At 44.5% G+C, this 16,944-nt stretch overlaps 2 protein-coding genes across 2 annotated transcripts in view; both read left to right on the top strand.

Moving 5' to 3' along the window:
* Positions 1–16,944, top strand: part of DENND2A (DENN domain containing 2A) — a 367,380-nt gene that overhangs the window by 273,272 nt on the left and 77,164 nt on the right. The window lies entirely within an intron of this gene.
* The window catches only part of KDM7A (lysine demethylase 7A), a 91,494-nt gene continuing 75,167 nt past the window's right edge, over positions 618–16,944 (top strand). Inside the window, exon 1 of the mRNA XM_060245670.1 lies at positions 618–850. Coding sequence (XP_060101653.1) covers positions 732–850 — 119 coding nt within the window. The 5' untranslated portion in view covers positions 618–731. The remainder of the gene's footprint in view (positions 851–16,944) is intronic.

Below are 16,944 nucleotides of genomic sequence, written 5' to 3'. Positions count from 1 at the left end.
CAGAGGGAGGGGGAAAGGCGGAGTCAGCGCGTGCCTGCTGGGACTGATCCGGTTACCCAACCTGAAGCTCCGCCTACTAGAAGCAAATTGGGAGGGGGAGGAAGGGAGGAGAAAAGGAAAGAATGGTAGGCGGGGATAGTTTTGTGGTGGCACGTGTTCTGTCTTTGCTATGCTGTCCAATTTAGAGGCGCGTGCACGCGAGAGACAGAGAGAGCGAGACAGCCGCCGCGGGCGCGCGAGGCTTTCGGCAAAAGGGCGCACGCGCGCGTCTTTCATAGTCCCTCTCTCTTTCGCGCGCGCGAAGAGAGGGGCTCGGCTTTCTGTGATGTATTTTCCCTCCTCCCCCTCCCTCCTTCATTTCTCGCTTTCACGGCGCATGCTCTCCAAAATGTACCTTACGTGACTGTCCTCTTCTCTCTTCCCCCCCTCCCCAACTTGGACTGCCGCGCGCCCTTGCCATTTGTCCGCTTCTCAAGGAAAGGATGGGAGGGGGAGGGCAGGAGGAGGTGTCAGCGGCGGTCGCCGTTGCTGCCGTTGACGCGCTCGCGCGCTCCTGGTGGGAGTCTAGCACGCGCGCTGTTGTTATTGGTGCGGCTTCGCTGAGTTACTGACTGGCTGGCTGGCGGCGACTGTTGGCTGGGAGGGGGGAGGAGGAGCGCGAGAGCGAGCGAGGAGAGCAGGGTGGCTCAGTCAAGTCAGTCAGTCAGTCGGGAGAGTGGAGTTCTTTAAAGATGGCCGGAGCGGCTGTGGCCACCACGGCCACCCCCGTGTACTGCGTGTGCCGGGAGCCCTACGATGTGAACCGCTTCATGATCGAGTGCGACATATGCAAGGACTGGTTCCACGGCAGGTAAGGGCCGGCCGGGGCCACAACCGCCTCTTCTTTCCTCAGGAGAACCCCCCCCCCCCATAACAACAACAAAAACAAAACGCCCCCCTCCCCTTCTGAGGGAAGACCCCTCTCCAGCCCCGCTGAGGGGAAACGACGCGCGGAAAGACAATGAGGGGGCTCCAGCGCGGAGAGACCGCGGTCCGTCTTGCCAGGGAGGCAGAGCGGCTGCCACCGAACCAGGAAGCGGCGTTGGAGAGTCGCTCCTCTGTTCTCTTCCTCCCCCCCCCCTTCCGCAGCCGAGTTATATAAGGACTCAGCAGCATCCGCTGGAGGGGAAGCGCTTCGGGGCCGAGGGGGCACCTTGAGTTTGGCGGGGGGGGTTGGCGAAAAAGTTGAGCCTCTTTTTTGTATTCTTAATAAAACACAACAGTCTGAACACTCTGGGGAAGTTGGTGCTTGAAGGGAAGTGGCGAACTGGGTCTAAAAATGTTGGTTGCCAGGCGACTTAGGGAGCCCATCCGCAACTATAAGGCTACCGTTTAATTTGTGTAAGAAATAAATAAAATTTTCAAAAAAATACATGTGGAAAAAAGATACAATTTAAACTTTTGCTATATATATATATATATATTAGTATATATTTGCTATATAGTATATATATTAGTAATTGCAGTGCACGTATATTGTATATATTATTGGCAGTATACAGTGGATACTAAATGTAAATACAGATTGCATTTTCTCCAGGTGAGCTGATCTCTGCCGGCTGGAGATCAGTTGGAAAAGCGGGAGATCTCCAGGCCCCACCTGGAGACTGGCAACCCTAAATACAACGTATATTTTAGCTGTATTACAGTAATGATACTGAAACTTCTGTTATATTTTCAATTTACTAAAAGGTCATTAACATGTTTAACATATTGCCTAATGTTTAAGGGGACCCACTTCATCAGGGGCCCACTTGCCATCGGGCAAGCTGACACCCTGGCCAGTCCGCCGCTGCTTAAACGTGCTTTTTCGGTGTGTCTGCCTTGGGGACGTCTCGCCGCTCCATGTGGGGGCATCCGATGTTTCCCCTGTCTGGGCTTACGGTTGCCAGAGTTGCGCGGTGCTTCCGACTCTTTCTGCTGTCGTGCCGTCGCCCCCACTCGTGTGTATGTCTGTGCATTGTGTCGTTTGTCTTTGCCCCCCCCCCCCCCGGAAGAAAGAAAGGAAAAGTGTGCGTGGAAAGCTAATAAAAAGGCCACACAGCGCAGCAGCAGTAGCCGCCTCCTGGCTGAGAGGGGGTGGTGGTATCCATGGGCATTTAAACAAAGGAGCAAGTTTCGGGAGCTGGCTGGCTTGGTGGCGCAAGTGGCTTTTATTCCCTCCGTTGGGCTTTGATCTTCCGACTACCTGGCCGAAGCCAGATCGCGGCGCGAAGTTCAGAGGAAGAGGCAGCTTTGGGACGGGGGGGGATCTTTATTCGAGAATGGGCCCCCGCTGCAGCGGCTGTTAAGGGGAAGTACGCTTTGATTGACAACAGGACATTTAAATACCCCCCCCCCCCAATTTAACAAAAACAGAGTCACGATGGAGCGAGCGAGACAGCCTCATCTCCCTCTGCTGGCTTTCCACGGGAAGCTAATTTTAAAGGGCCAGAGCTCACGTTTCAGATCGTGCCCTAGTCTGAGCCATGGATATATTTTTTTAAAAAGGTAACCGGAGGGTCTCTAAGTGTTCCTCAGGAGTTAAGCTGCTCACAGTGATTATTCTAGTACGCTGTTTGCATTGGCAGACGGCTAGTCAACCCGCTTTCCAAATGCACCTGCTTCCCCTTGCAGGTGCAGAGGTTTCCCCCCTTCTCTGGCTCTGTGTTTGAACAGAGCAGATTCAGTGTGTTCCGTTACAGTTGGATTATTGGAGATTAAGCACTTTACCAGGAATACTCATAAAATGATGTTGCTATGCTACCAGTGGGTGCAAATATAAGCTCTGAAGTTAATTTAGGCACCTCTAAAACCACAAATGAAATAACTTATTAGCCAGTGTTACTGCTGAAGTTCTGAGAAAGGGAAAATAACAATTTCATCAGGGTCTTTAACTAGAATTTTTAAACTGTTATATAAGCAGCAGGTGAACAAGCCATTCGAAGAAATCCTGTTGAATTTGGACCAGTGCTCATAAGCTTAACAGCAGCAACTAAACTTGTTTAAACTTTAAAGTCTGTTGCAGAATAGTTATACACATTCATAAATGTAAGTGAAAAGATGAAAAGCATAGCACATAGAACTGGACAGTAGGGAATTTCTGAAGAATAATTCAAAGGCTCCTGTTTGATAGAGCAGATAGAAATAGTTATGAATAAAAGTTCAGTTACTTTAGAGGTATGTATGTATGGTGGCTTTCTGCATTTGTTATTTGTGTGTGTGCAAGAGACCGTGAAAACATTCAAACTGCTCCTTTGCAAACAAAGCATACTTCTTGCAGAAGAGTCAAGATCAGCATCTGGTTGGTCAAATCCAATATCTGGTCAGTCTAATTGCATAAAATAAACATAATGCTATCTAAATATGCATCCTGGTTCTCTGTACCCTGATCAAGAGTAGTTTCTGCCACACTTCTAAGGAAGTATGAACAGGATTTCTGCCTAAGAGTGAATTATCTGTATTGTAGTGTGCATTTCTGTCCACAAATGTCACCTTAAACTGAAATACTTCTCAAGTGGTTTGAGAACAGCATTGCAGTTGCTTGTTTCCTGGCCCTTTTATCACGGGAAAGTTGACAAGCAGGACATCGTAACATCACTAAATTCAGATTTCCGTAGCAGCATTTATGCAACATTTGTTGTTTGGATCTTTTTAAAAAGACTTGTTTGCAGGATTTGTGTGCTTTTTTCACAGCAGTAGCACCCCATATTGGCATTTTCAACCAACTCTTCATTGTAACCCTAACAATAACTTTTCTGAATTGCTACAGATAAATTACAACTAGTTAATGTGTAGGTACTGCCTAGTTACAAACATTAGATCATCAAGGAGTGGTTTATCACTCCAAAAGATCTTCAAGAGTTCTTCATGTTTTGCTCTGTCTTTCAGCATTTTGATATTCTTGTTTCATTTATAGATAGGGCCTTAATTTATTTGTTTCTGTTGCTTTTGTTGAATAAGTTCATGAAAATGAGTATGAGTTTAAATCTTTATAAGATTTTGGTCTTGTCTATTGCCATTATGCAAGTTATCCACATATTGATGGATTCCTCTTCCCCCCCTTTTAACTCCATTACAGTTCATTAGAAGATCATTTGACAAGGACTTGTCAAATGCAGCAAAAAATCATTTGCAGGAAGGATCTATTTTGATTCCCATTGTCTGCTTCTGGAGTTCACATACTTGTTGATACCTTGAAAGGACTTTAATTTTGAGGCATGACTTCCTTTTATACAGGCTGTGCTGACTATTGTTAAAATGCCATGTTCAGTTGTTTGTTTAGCTGGCAGTTTACCTAAATAGATGTTAGGTACGCGGACCTATAGTTTTCTGAACCTTCTTTGGACTCTTAAAGTGTTACTGCAGTTATTTTTATATTTTCAGATACAAAATGTGAGATTGCTTTTAAACTGTTACTGACACTGTAACTACCTTGTCAGTGCACAGTGTGTTAGAATAAACTATGGGTTGTCCACTACATTTTATCTAACTTGACAATAGTTGTGTTTTGTCTCCTTCTGGGAGACCTCCAAAGAATTCACCCGTGGATGAGTTATACACAGATGATCAGACTGACCTCTGGACTACAGATGCAGAGTGTAAGCCATTCATCACTTACTCTATTTTATTGGCCAATTTTAAACATGTTTATTTTGTTTTGTTTACCTTCACGTCACAGCTGACTTATGTTGACCCTAGAGCAGTGGTGGCGAACCTTTGGCACGGTGCCAGAGGCGGCACTCGGAGCATTCTCTGTGGGCATGTGTGCTCCCTCACCCTCCCTCCGTGCACGAGGCTCTGGAGTCATATCTCACTGAAGCTCCTCCTCTCCCCAAACTCAGGCTCCTTCCCCCAAATCTCCAGGTATTTCCCAACCCAAACATGGCAACCCTAACTGGGCCTCCTTCAGAGAGACAACAGGGCACTCCAACCTTTTTGAGCTCATGGGCACCTTTGGAATTCTGATGTGGGGGGGATGCAACCACAATGCAGCCTCCAAACACAACACACAGAGGAAAATTCCTTGCAGGTGTTCCTGCAGTTTTAGGGAGGTTAGATGGGACCCAGTAGGTCCCAGTAGGGCAGGGGTGGCCAAACTTGCTTAATATAAGAGCCACGTAGAATAAATGTCAGATGTCTGAGAGAAGGAAGGAAGGAAAATAGGTGGGAAGGGGGAGAGAGGTGGAAAGAAAGCAACTTGAACTTTAAAGGTATTCTCCAAGCCACTGGCTGGCATGACTTGAAGAAGTGGTTTAAAGAGACAAATGTCTTCTCTGGTGGGGACTTCAAAAGCCACACAATGTGTGTGAAAGAGCCACATTTGGCTCCCGAGCCACAGTTTGGCCACCTCAGCACTAGAGAGATGGGTATAAGGCAGCTTACATTTTCATGTGGCCAAGACCTGTTTGCATTTCATATTTCAAAACTGTTGTGGCATGGTCCAAGTCGAAGGGAAGAAGGGAGCATGGGTGTGTGGGGATGGGGAGGGGGGAAGGAGAGATCAGGACCTTGAATCAAGCATTTTTTTTTTGCAGGGATGTGGATTTATTACAGGAAATGTTGGATCCCACTATCTGGCGGAAACAGCGGCTGGGATCGCCTCTGGTTTAGGAGTGGAAAGGGAGGAACTGCAGGCTTTCTTGCTTTCAGAAATGATGCTTCTGATAGCAGTATCTGAGCAGAGCTCTTTCAGGCTACAGGGACCATAAGGGAAATTGTTGATAAACTGTTTTTGAACTGTTGCACTACTGTTTTGGTTTTCCAGAGCATCCCTGACAAGTGTTTGTCCAGCCACTGCTTAACGACTGCCAGTGAGGGAGTCGATTGCACTGTTGAACAACTCTTACAGTTAAAAAGTTTTTCCTATGCCAATCCCTGCCCTCCTCTAAGTGGCAGCCCTTCTAATACTTCAAAAGAGCAATCATGTCTCCCCCCCTCAATCTTCTAAGTCCCTTAGCCTTTCCTCATTGGGCTTGCTCTCCATTGTTTCTCGGAAGTAATCTACAGTGAGCTCTGTGGCACCTACTCTCTACACATGCACAGGATTGCAGTTTTAGCTTAAAGAAAGAAGATGATATTGGATTTATATCCTGCCCTTCACTCTGAATCACAGGGTCTCAGAACAGCTCACAATCTCCTTTACTTCCTCCCTCACAGCAGACATCCTGTGAGGTAGGTGGGGCTGAGAGAAGCTCTCCCAGAAGCTTCCCTTTCAAGGACAGCTCTGTGATAGCTATGGCTGACCCAAGGCCATTCCAGCAGCTGAAAGTGGAGGAGTGGGGAATCAAACTTGGTTCTCCCAGATAAGAGTCCAAGCACTTAACCTCTACACCAAACTGGACCTCCTTTCTCACATCAGACTTTCTAGTTAATACAATTCAGACTGTTCCTGAAGTTTCCAAGGGTAGCTGTGCTGGTCCATAGTAGAACAACTAGATTCAAGCCCAGGAGCACCTTAGAGACCAACAGGATTTGAGGGAGGGGGCACAAGCTTTCCAGCGTTAGAGCTCCCTCGATAAAAGGAGCTTTGACTCTCAAAAATCTTGTTCTCTAAGGTGCTGCTGGACTCAGATTTAGCTATATAAATCAGTTGACTCCTTTCATCAACTTAACTTATTAACTAACATCATGTATCCCCTGCCTTCCTCCCCAAAAGGACACTGAAGTGGTCTGACACACTCTCCCCTTTTCTTTTATCTTCACAACGAACCTATGAGGCAGGTTAACTCAGAGTATATTACTGGTCCAAGGTTTCCCAGCAAGTTGCCAGGGCAGAATGGGCATATGAATCAGGACCTCCCAGACCCAGACCTGCAAGCAACAGAGCAATGAACAGCCTCCATTTATTGCCTTATGACACTCTCACCATCATTCTCCCATTCTGACATGTTACTATTTTGTTGGTTTCCTAAGCAAATGCTATCCAGACAAAATGTTCTTTCAGTTTGTTAATTTCACTACCAGTTGTTTTTTCTAAACTAAAACCTCAGTATTAGGTTAAATTGCCGTGTTGGCACTTTGCGATAAATAAGTGGGTTTTGGGTTGCAGTTTAGGCACTTGGTCTCTAAAAGGTTCGCCATCACTGCCCTAGAGGATTTTCAAGGTAAGAGTTGTTCAGAGGTAGTTTGCCATTGCCTGGCTCCGTGTCATGACCCTGGTATTCCTTGGAGGTCTCCTGTCCAAATACTAATCAGGGTCAAGCCAGCTTAGTTTCTGAGATCTGAAGAGATCAGACATACTTGATGTAAACAGTGGGGTGTTCTGTGAGGAAAGCTGTAGCTGAATTCTGCTCTGTTATAATAGACGTGTCACCTACAGTTAATTAAGATTTTGAACTTTTATGGTAAATTCTTAACAAGTGAACTTATTTCATGTATGAATGAGAAAACTTGGACCTGGCGTTGCAAGCCGTGGCTAAATGGCTCAGACTGAGTGGATTGAAGCTAAATCCAGCCAAGACAGAGGTCCTTTGCCTGGGTCGTCGTGGCCCGGGAAGGGAATTCCCCTTACCAGCCTTTGATGGTGCGCCACTGACAACGGCTCACAAGGTCAGGAGCTTGGGGTACTATTGGAGCCTTCCTTGACAATGGAGGCTCAAATAGCAGCCACTGCCAAGTCCGCATTCTTTCATCTTAGGCGGGCGAGGCAGTTGGCCCCTTTCCTGGAGCATGATGATCTGGCAACGGTGATCCACGCAACGGTCACCTCGAGGTTGGGCTACTGTAATGCCCTCTACATGGGGCTGCCCCTGTGCCGAACCTGGAAGTTGCAGCTAGTGCATAATGCTGCTGTCTGGCTGCTATTAGGGCTTCCTAGATGGGAGCATATCCAGCCGGGGCTGCGGCGACTGCACTGGCTGCCAATAATATACCCAGTTTGGTACAAGGTGCTGGTTATTACCTTTAAAGCCCTATATGGCCTAGGACCTGCCTACCTCAGGGACCGTCTCTCCCCATATGTTCCCCAGAGAGTGCTGAGATCAAGTTCTCAAAACCTGCTTGCAATACTTGGGCCAAAGGAGGCCCAACTTAAGTTGACCAGAGACGGCCTTTTCAATCACAGCCCCTTGCTGGTGGAACCAGCTACCGGAAGAGGTGAGGGCCCTGCGGGACCTTGGGCAGTTCTGCAGGGCCTGTAAGACAGTCCTCTTCCGGTTGGCATGCAACTGATGGGTACTTGAAAATTTCGAATAGAAGGCTGTAGGATGGTACTTTGGTAAATGGCTTTGTTTTACTGTTTTTACTGGCTTATTGTTTAAATGTTATAAATTGATGTATTTTGACTTAATCCTATGTTAGAACTTTTGTGTTGTGAGCCGCCCTGAGCCGCTTTGGTGGGAAGGGCGGGATATAAACGAAATAAAATGAAAATGAAATAAAAATGAAAAAAAAAATCTACATATGCAGAAACAAAGTATCTTACCTTAACTGACATACAAGTGGTAATAAAAAGTAGCTGTGAGTTATATATTTTAAATAAGCATAGTAACTTACTAGTTTGTAAAGAATGTAGCATTCTTTGAACGGGTAACCATACAAATTTATGTTTCATCCATTCTGTCTTTTTTCAAGGCAGAGGAAGACTTGGGCCCAATGTAAACATGAAGGCAGTGTCTTAAGAAAAGCCTGCCTGTTGTGACATCCTCTGGTTGTTGTCTAAAACTGTATTGCTTTGCTTTTAAGTATTAGCCATGTTAAACATCTGTGACCTGGGTGAGTACCATGGTGGCATGCTAATGCTGTGCATGCAGCAGTTGAAGACTTGCTTTAAAAGTAAACACCTAATGTGTGAAATAGATATGTTTGTTACATGTCTGAGATTTTTATATAGGGCCTTGGGAGTGTTATGCTTAAAACTAGACAGAAGTGTGGTTGAATGTAGTTGACTTTCTTATGCGCTCTCTTTGTAAATTTATTTATTTGATTTTTGTTTCACTGTCCCCCATGATTGTGGGACTCAGAGAGGATTACAGCATAAATAAAGAAACAAATAATTTAACAAATTAAAACTAAACATGCAGATCAGAATAAAGATTGTATTCAGCAATGTATTCTGAGAGTTCTTACTTTGAAGACATTACAGAATGATCCTGCGCTGTTTCCAGAAGCCTGGACCTTTTCCACATGTTACCAGTGCTGCACAAAAGTGTGTTTTTTCTCCTGCTTCCCTATGGCGTCGTGATGAATTTGTTCACCTCAGTTTTTTCTGGCTTTTCTCTGATCTTTTCTAATCATGCTTTGTTGTGAAGTTTTGAGAAAGATTGCACCACAGCCTGGATGGCTCATGTGTGGGAGGGTTGATTTTTCAGGGGTATCAAACTCATTTGTTATGAGGGACAGAGCTGACATAAACAAGACCTTACTGGGCCAGGCCATGTGTGTCATAAAATGTAATGCCAGGTAGCAGAGAGATAAACTTTATAAAGGACACAAACACAGTGATTTTTAAAAGCTTAAAATAAAACATGCTTAAATCATTAGCACTTGTTTGTCTTTAAGGTGCTTTCTTTGTATCTCCCCTGTGCAATCCAGGCTCTCTCAATTGCACAACAGAACTACTGAACCAAGCCTCTTTTCCTTCTATTGGCTAGGGCTCCTCCCCCCTCCTGGTCCCTTGGGGAAGGGAGAAAAGAGCCAGAGCTTTCTTTGAAGCAAGCTATCCTTCCCTCCCCTTCTTCCCCAAGAGAAGAAAATAGATACTTTGCTCTGTTGCTGCTGTGTGATTGAGCAAGCTTGGCAAAGCAAGCTGTAATGCAGAAGAAAGCAAGAGAGAAGGAGAAGGAAACAGATGACAGCCAGTTGCTTGGGGGCCTGATAGGAGCACTCCAGGGGCCTGATTCATCCCCCGGGCCGCATGTTTGACACCTCTGATTTAGATTTTCTAAGTCTCAGACATACAGTAACTCTTTTCCTGGTCCCCATGACAGTTTTTCCCCCTGCCATTGGGGAGCTTTTTTTGTATAAATTGGTATTTTAATATTGTTATAACAATCTGGGGCTGTTCAGACGCACAGCATATCAGTTGTTGCTGCTGTTTCATATCGGATTTAAAGTGGCTGATCAGACAGCAACATCTGCCTCCCTGTATTAACTCGTAGTAGCCCCCCTCAATCTTTCCCGGAACTGGAGTATTTTGTTACCTGCTCCTTCGTGGTGTTTTTTGAGTTTTCTGGTTTCACCTTGTAGTTTCCCCGTCTGGATAGTTCTTGACCAATTTCCGGATGTCTGAAGGCTGTCCCGGAGCAAAAGGAGCCTCAGACATCTGGTTTACAGTCGCCATTATTTTTTTACTGCTTAGCGATATGCGCATAACCACATAATGTTTTGACCTGTGCGCGTGTGCGCAGATGTGCATATGCATAGTATGTGCATAGTGCATGCATGCGCATAATAGTGGAGGAAAAAACCTGCATAGTGTCGTCATGTGGACGGCAGAAGACGGTTTAACCATGGTGTGATTTGAATTGTAGTATGGCAGTCTGATCGATAATGTCCGGAACAAAGATATTCGGAACAGAACCGGATCTGTTTCACACGGACTCAACACGCTGTGTGAACAGGGCCTCTGTGTATTCTCTTAATTCCCAGTTTTCATTTCAAAGGGCTATCTAGCCCCCTCCATCATAGAGCGATGCCTTTCCCCTTATATATTCACAGTGAAAGAGCTAGAGACTAACTAAAAAAATGAGAACTGTGGGTTCCTGGAATGTGATACCTAGATTGTTGTATCATTGTGATGATATAACAATATTCAGTTGCTGGATTTGGCGGTGGGGGGACCTGAAAAATCCCCAGTGACATAGGAAGGGAGAGGGGTGCTGCCAGGGGACTGTGTGTTAAGTACCATGGTTGCTTCTGATTTATGGAAATCCTGTGAATTAATGATATCCAAAATACCTTCTTGTTAACAACCTTGCTCAGGTCTTGCAAACTGAGGGCTGTGGCTTCTTGCATTGAGTCATCTCATGTTAGCCATGGGACTAGAGTAGAAAAGATACTAGGATACCTGTCTTGTGGAAGCCTCATGCGTTCAGAGTGACAGTGATGAAATCATACAAACTTGTTCCCAAGTGAAAAACACCTTGGCATCTTCCAATCCATATATTACGATCCTCATCCAGAATGGGTCATAGCACAGACATCCACTGCTGAGTTGGAAGTTCTGCATACATCCAGATCACATGGTCAGTGTTGTCAGTTTTGACTGTGACAACTGGTTTGGTTGGGATAGGTTTTGGCTGCACCTCCCCCCCCAAATAAATAAATAAACACAGTTTGGAAGCACACACTTTGTGGTCTCACTGGGGCAATTTACCAGGGGAGTTGTTCAACGCTGTATACTCAAACAAGTTCTTCAGACTAAACACAGGGAAACCAGAGGTTTTCTCTGTTTTACTGTCCAAATGAGTTCTAGAGAGGCCATAAAACAAACGACCATGTTCTGCAGGCTCACCCCCACCCGCATTCAGCCTAGCTCCATAGTTTTAAAGGCACACAAAGACCTTTCTAAAAGCAAATTCTCCTAAGCATCTTCTTAAGCCTTCCAAGGGTTGAAGGCACATGGTGGCTGTGGGGGTGAGGCTTCTGCCTGCTGGCCAGGTGACTGGAGGCAGGAAGGAGCCAGCAAAACTGGGGGAACTCCTGCTGGGACCTGGGGATTGGCAAGCCTACTTTGGGTAGAGGGTTGCTAAACTGCATTATTTAGATTAGAATTCTCTATGAACAGTGTCAAGCATACTGCTGCTTTTTAGACATGGCATACTTTTCATATGTTTCAAGTTTTTGTATTCAGTAGTAAATAACTGCAGTGATATTTAAATCTTTGTATTGTATAATTTTCATTTTCTAAACTCATGCTGTAGATGCTTCATTAGTCCTAATTATACATTTTATTAAAAATAATAATTACCAGCAGTTACAGTACTTAACCTGAGAGCACACTCATCTTTTGATAAGAATTAGGGATAGGGTTATCTTGCCAGTAAATTTGTCAGAGTAACAAATTTGCTTGTTAATTTAAGGGATTTTTTTACTGGCAGCTGTAAAATCTTAGCCTCCTAGTTTTCTTGTGGAGATGGTACCTTTTCGTACATCCTATGACAAATGCAAGTAAAAATGGCAATGAAACATACATCTGTTTTCTACCATGAATGGTTGCTGTGTTTTAATGTTCAGTTTAGCGGCACTTCTCAGATTGCTTGACAGACAGATTAGATTGTAAAGTAGTCATAATGAAGGATGGTATTTCACACCATGAAAACTGTCAAGTGCTTTGTGAAAGTTACTGAAATGAAAACGGTTTAAATACTGCTCAACGGATGAGTCAAATATTGTCACTTGGTTAGTTGATTGCTTTTTTTGGTCAAATATTCTGTGAAACCAAGAATGCTTTCAGTTGATGGCAGCATGTATTTTAATTGCACCATGGTGAAAAGTGATAGGATTCTTTATTCTGGTTTGCTTTCTCTCAGCTCTGCAGAAATTAGGGCACACATGCCTGTATGCTCTCTTGCATGTTCTTCTTGCATTTGTGTTCTGGGTATAATGTGTTCTTGCTGTGATTTCTTTCCTATTGCTTCTTTCTGCTCCATCACTATTCACTTGAGATTACAAAATCTATTTGCATAAGACTTCCAGTTCAAAATCACTGCAGTTAATGAAGTATTTAATGTTGCTTCATAATAACAGCTAACCATCTAACTTATCTTTAACAGTTCTAATATGTTTATGCTTTAAAGACTTAACTGATGTTTTACAGTAGTTCATGGTTTGTTGAATAAGTGTGTCTAATGTCCAATTGCTCTTAATTTTTACAAGCAGAGACCTGTGAGATAGTTGGGGGGATTCTGTCCTTCTATTCTCCTTCTGCTTACCCTGCTACACCTCTCCTTCTCCTTATCACCTCCTGCCTTTTTTATTTCTTTCCTGCCCTCTTCTGTCTTCTCCTCCCCCCCCCCCCCCATCTGCTCCTGGCATCTCTCACCCTTTCCAATCCCTCCTACTGCTTTCCTTACTGCTTCTCTGGCTGCCTACTTGTTCAGCATGCCTGGCTGACCAGTACATGTCACTCTCCGTATTCCCTTGCTTCTCCTAACATCAGTGTGGCTGCTCCTGATGTTGTTGGAAACAATCCTTTCCAGCCAATTCTGCTGGCTTATGGAAATTCTGCTGGTTTATGGGGTTGCTAAGCAACTCTCAAAATGGTGGCTGAGATGATATCCCAGGTTTTCCTTAGTGAGTTATCATTTTAAAAAATCCTGTTAATTTATTTTTAAATTTGGATTTTTGTGAAACTTGGGGTCTGTCCTAGCTTTGTATAGACATCCCCCCCCCCCCCCCAATCTGTTCATGGTCCCACTGTATGGATTTTTTGAGTTGCACTTTATGGGCCAGATTCAGAATTAGATATTTGATCATATTTATTTTCTTTTATGTATGTATTTATTTATTTATATCTTGCCCTCACCACAAAGAGGGTTCAGGGTGGCTTACAGGTTATATAATAGTGTGATGAGAAACAGAAGATAAGGGTTTAAAAATCCAGGCATTTAAAATTCAGGTACCTCTAGGAAGCCCACAAACTGAAAGACTGCTGCAGTAGCCTCCTGCCTGTACTCACCAGCAACTGATTTAAAAAGGCATACTACTTCTGGTACTGACGAAGTAGATATCCATCATGATTCGTAGCTATTAATAGCCCAGTCTTACATGATAATGGAATATAATGGCAATGGCAAACCATCCTGTAAAAAGTCTGCCATGAAAACATGAAAGCAACATCACCCCAGAGTCGGAAACCACTGGTACTTGCACAGGGGACCTTTCCTTTCCTTTTCCTTCCATGAGTTAGGCCACTCCTCTTTGAAGCCTTCCAAATGTGTGTCCATGACCACACCCTGTGACAGCGAGTTCTACTAATTAACTATACACTACATGAAGAAATACTTCCTTTTGTCTGTTCTGAATCTCCTGCCCTTTGGCTTGAGTGGATGACCCTAGGTTCTGGTATTGTGGTAGAAGGAGAAAAAGTTCTCCCTGTATGCCCTCTTCATGCTATGCATGATTTATAAGCCTCTATCATATCTCCTCTTAGTAACCTTTTTTGAAAGCTAAAACAGCCCTAAGTAGTTTAAACTGATCCTCACAGGGCAACTGCTTTATCATTCTGGTTGCTCTTTTTGCACCTTTTCTAGTCTACAATATCCTTTTTCAAGTGTGGTTACCAGAACTGTACACAATATTCCAAAGCAGTTTTATTCTTCATTCCTGTTCTAATTATGGCCAGCATGGAATTTGTCTTTTTCACAGCAGCTGCACACTGGGCTGACATTTGATCAAGTATCCATGTCTCTATTGCTGCTAGTTCAGATCTCATCAGTGTATGTATTATATATAGAATTCAGGTGGGCAGCCTTGTTGGTCTCAAACAATAGAACAAAGTTGGAGTCCAGTAGCATCTTTAAGATCAACAGAGTTTTATTCAGAATGTAAGCATTTGTGTTCATGCACACTTCATCAGACAATGAAATGGGGTACAGTGAACACAGTTACATATAGCTGGTGGGCAGTGATTAAGTATGCAAAATAGTACCAAGTCAGAATCTATGCCAAAATAGTACAATATTATATATAGTGGGATTATATATATTGGGATTATTTGCATCACTTGTTCACATTGACTCTTATTTGCCATTTTAATATCTGTTCGTTCAGTTTGAAGAGATCCCTTTGGAGCTCTTTGCAATCTGTTTTTGTGTTGAGAACCCGAAAGAATTTGGTGTCATCTGCAAACCTGGCTACTTCACTACTCACTGCTATCTTCATGTCATTTATGAACAAGTTGAAAAGCACCAGTCCTGATACAGATTCCTGAGGGATCCTGCTGCTCACATCCCTCCATTGCAAGAACTGACCATATATTCCTACTCTCCACTTCCTGTTTCTTAGCCAATTTCCAATCCATAAGAGGATTGTCCTCTTATGTTATTTTGAAGTCTGCTCAGGAGTCTTTGGTGAGGGACTTTGTCAGAAGCCTTCTGGAAATCCAAGCAAGCAATGTCTACTGGCTGGTTCCTGTCCACTTGTTTATTGACACTTTCAAAGAACTCTAAATAGGTTAGTGACCCAGGGCTTACCTTTGCAGAAACCATGTTGGTTTTTATTCAGCAGGGCTTGTCCTTTTATATGCTTGACAGTTTTAATGTTTAATAATGCTTTCCATCATTTTGCCTGGAGCAGACATTAAGCTAACCAGCCTGTAATTTCCTGGATCTCCACCCCCACTTCAGGATCATTAAAAACAGGGGGGAGGGGATTATATTGGCCACTGTCCAGTGCTCTGGTACAGAGGCTGATCTTCGCAACATATTGCGTACCTTAGTTAGAAGATGAGCATTTTTGCATTTGGGTTCTTTAAGAACTGTAAGGTGGATACCATCTGGGCCTGGAGATGTGTTAGTTTGCCATTTGTCTTTATACCACAAATAAAACTTCGTTGGTCTTGAAGGTGCCATTGGACTCAAACTTTGCTGCTTTAGGCCAACATGGCTAAACACCTGAATTTTTTTTTACGTTCTAGAATTTCCTCCTTTTTCACTACTGTTTTCTTAAGCTCCACATTCTATCCTCCCCAAAACATCCTTTCAGGGAAAGGTTTTGAGTAATGCACAAGCAGGGCCTGCACAGGGATTTTTGCTGCTCCAAGCAACGCCCTGCCCCTTGCCCTCCAGTGGGGGAGGGTCCCCAGTGCCAGCCCAAATTGGGCCCTGTTTGCACGGAGGGCTCCTCTTGGCACAGGAAAGCCGAGCAGGGCCAGATGGCCCTGTTTGCACAGTGGGCTCCTCTTGAGGAATCCTCCGTACAAACCGACCCCCTGCTTGACTTTCCTGCTGTGCCTCAATTTGGCCTCAATTTATTTCTCAAATTTATATTCCGCCCTCCCTGCCGAAGCAGGCTCAGGGTGGCTAACAACAGTCAACTTAAACAATAAAACAGTAAGCAACAATTAAAATTTTTAACAATAATCAGTACCGATTAAATAATTTTAAAGCAATTTAAAATGATTTAAAACAATTTTGGTGCTAGCACTAATTCCATTAAATTCAGCAATGTTGGGCATCATACTGTAATTCTACTAAAGGCAAGTCAAAATAGAGCTGTTGTACAGGCCTTGCAGAACTGAGCAAGGTCCCGCAAGGCCCTTACTTCTTCTGGAAGTTGGTTCCATTAGTGGGGGACAGCAATTGAGAAGGCTCTTTCTCTGGTAGCCTTCAGTCTCACCTCCCTCGGCCTGGGGATTGACAATAAATTCTGTGATCCAGATCTAAGTACCCTCTGGGGAACATGTGGGGAAAGACGGTCCCTAAGGTAGACAGGTCCTCGGCCATATAGGGCTTTAAAGGTGATAACCAGCACCTTGTAGCAAATCCAGAATACTATTGGCAGCCAGTGCAGTTCCCGCAGCCTTGGCTGTAAGTGCTCCCGTATAGAGAGACCCAATAACAGCCTGACTGCTGCATTCTGCACCAACTGCAGTTTCTGGATACGAGACAAGGGCAGCCCCATGTAGAGGGCATTACAGTAGTCTAGTCTCAAGGTGACCATTGCATGGATCACAGTTGCTAGGTCGCTGCGCTCAAGGAAGGGGACCAACTGTCATACCCGCGTAAGGTGGAAGAAGGTGGATTTCGCAGTGGCTGCTATCTGGGCCTCCGTTGCCAATGTGGGCTCCAGCAGCACCCCCAAGCTTCTGACTTTGGGTGCCCCATCAAAAGCTGGTAGAGGGATTTCCCTTCCCAGACAACCACGACTCAGGCAAAGAACCTCTGTCTTCATCGGATTCAGCTTCAGACTTCTCAGCCTAAGCCACCCTGCCCCAGCTTGCAGCGCCAGGGACCCTTTTGAGGGGCCCTCTGTGCAAACACT

This window comes from Heteronotia binoei, chromosome 8, assembly GCF_032191835.1.
Source record: "Heteronotia binoei isolate CCM8104 ecotype False Entrance Well chromosome 8, APGP_CSIRO_Hbin_v1, whole genome shotgun sequence".
In the NCBI taxonomy this organism is placed as follows: Eukaryota; Metazoa; Chordata; class Lepidosauria; order Squamata; family Gekkonidae; genus Heteronotia; species Heteronotia binoei.
The sequence above is the reverse complement of the archived record's forward strand: the minus strand, read 5'-3'. Positions and strand labels throughout refer to the sequence as shown.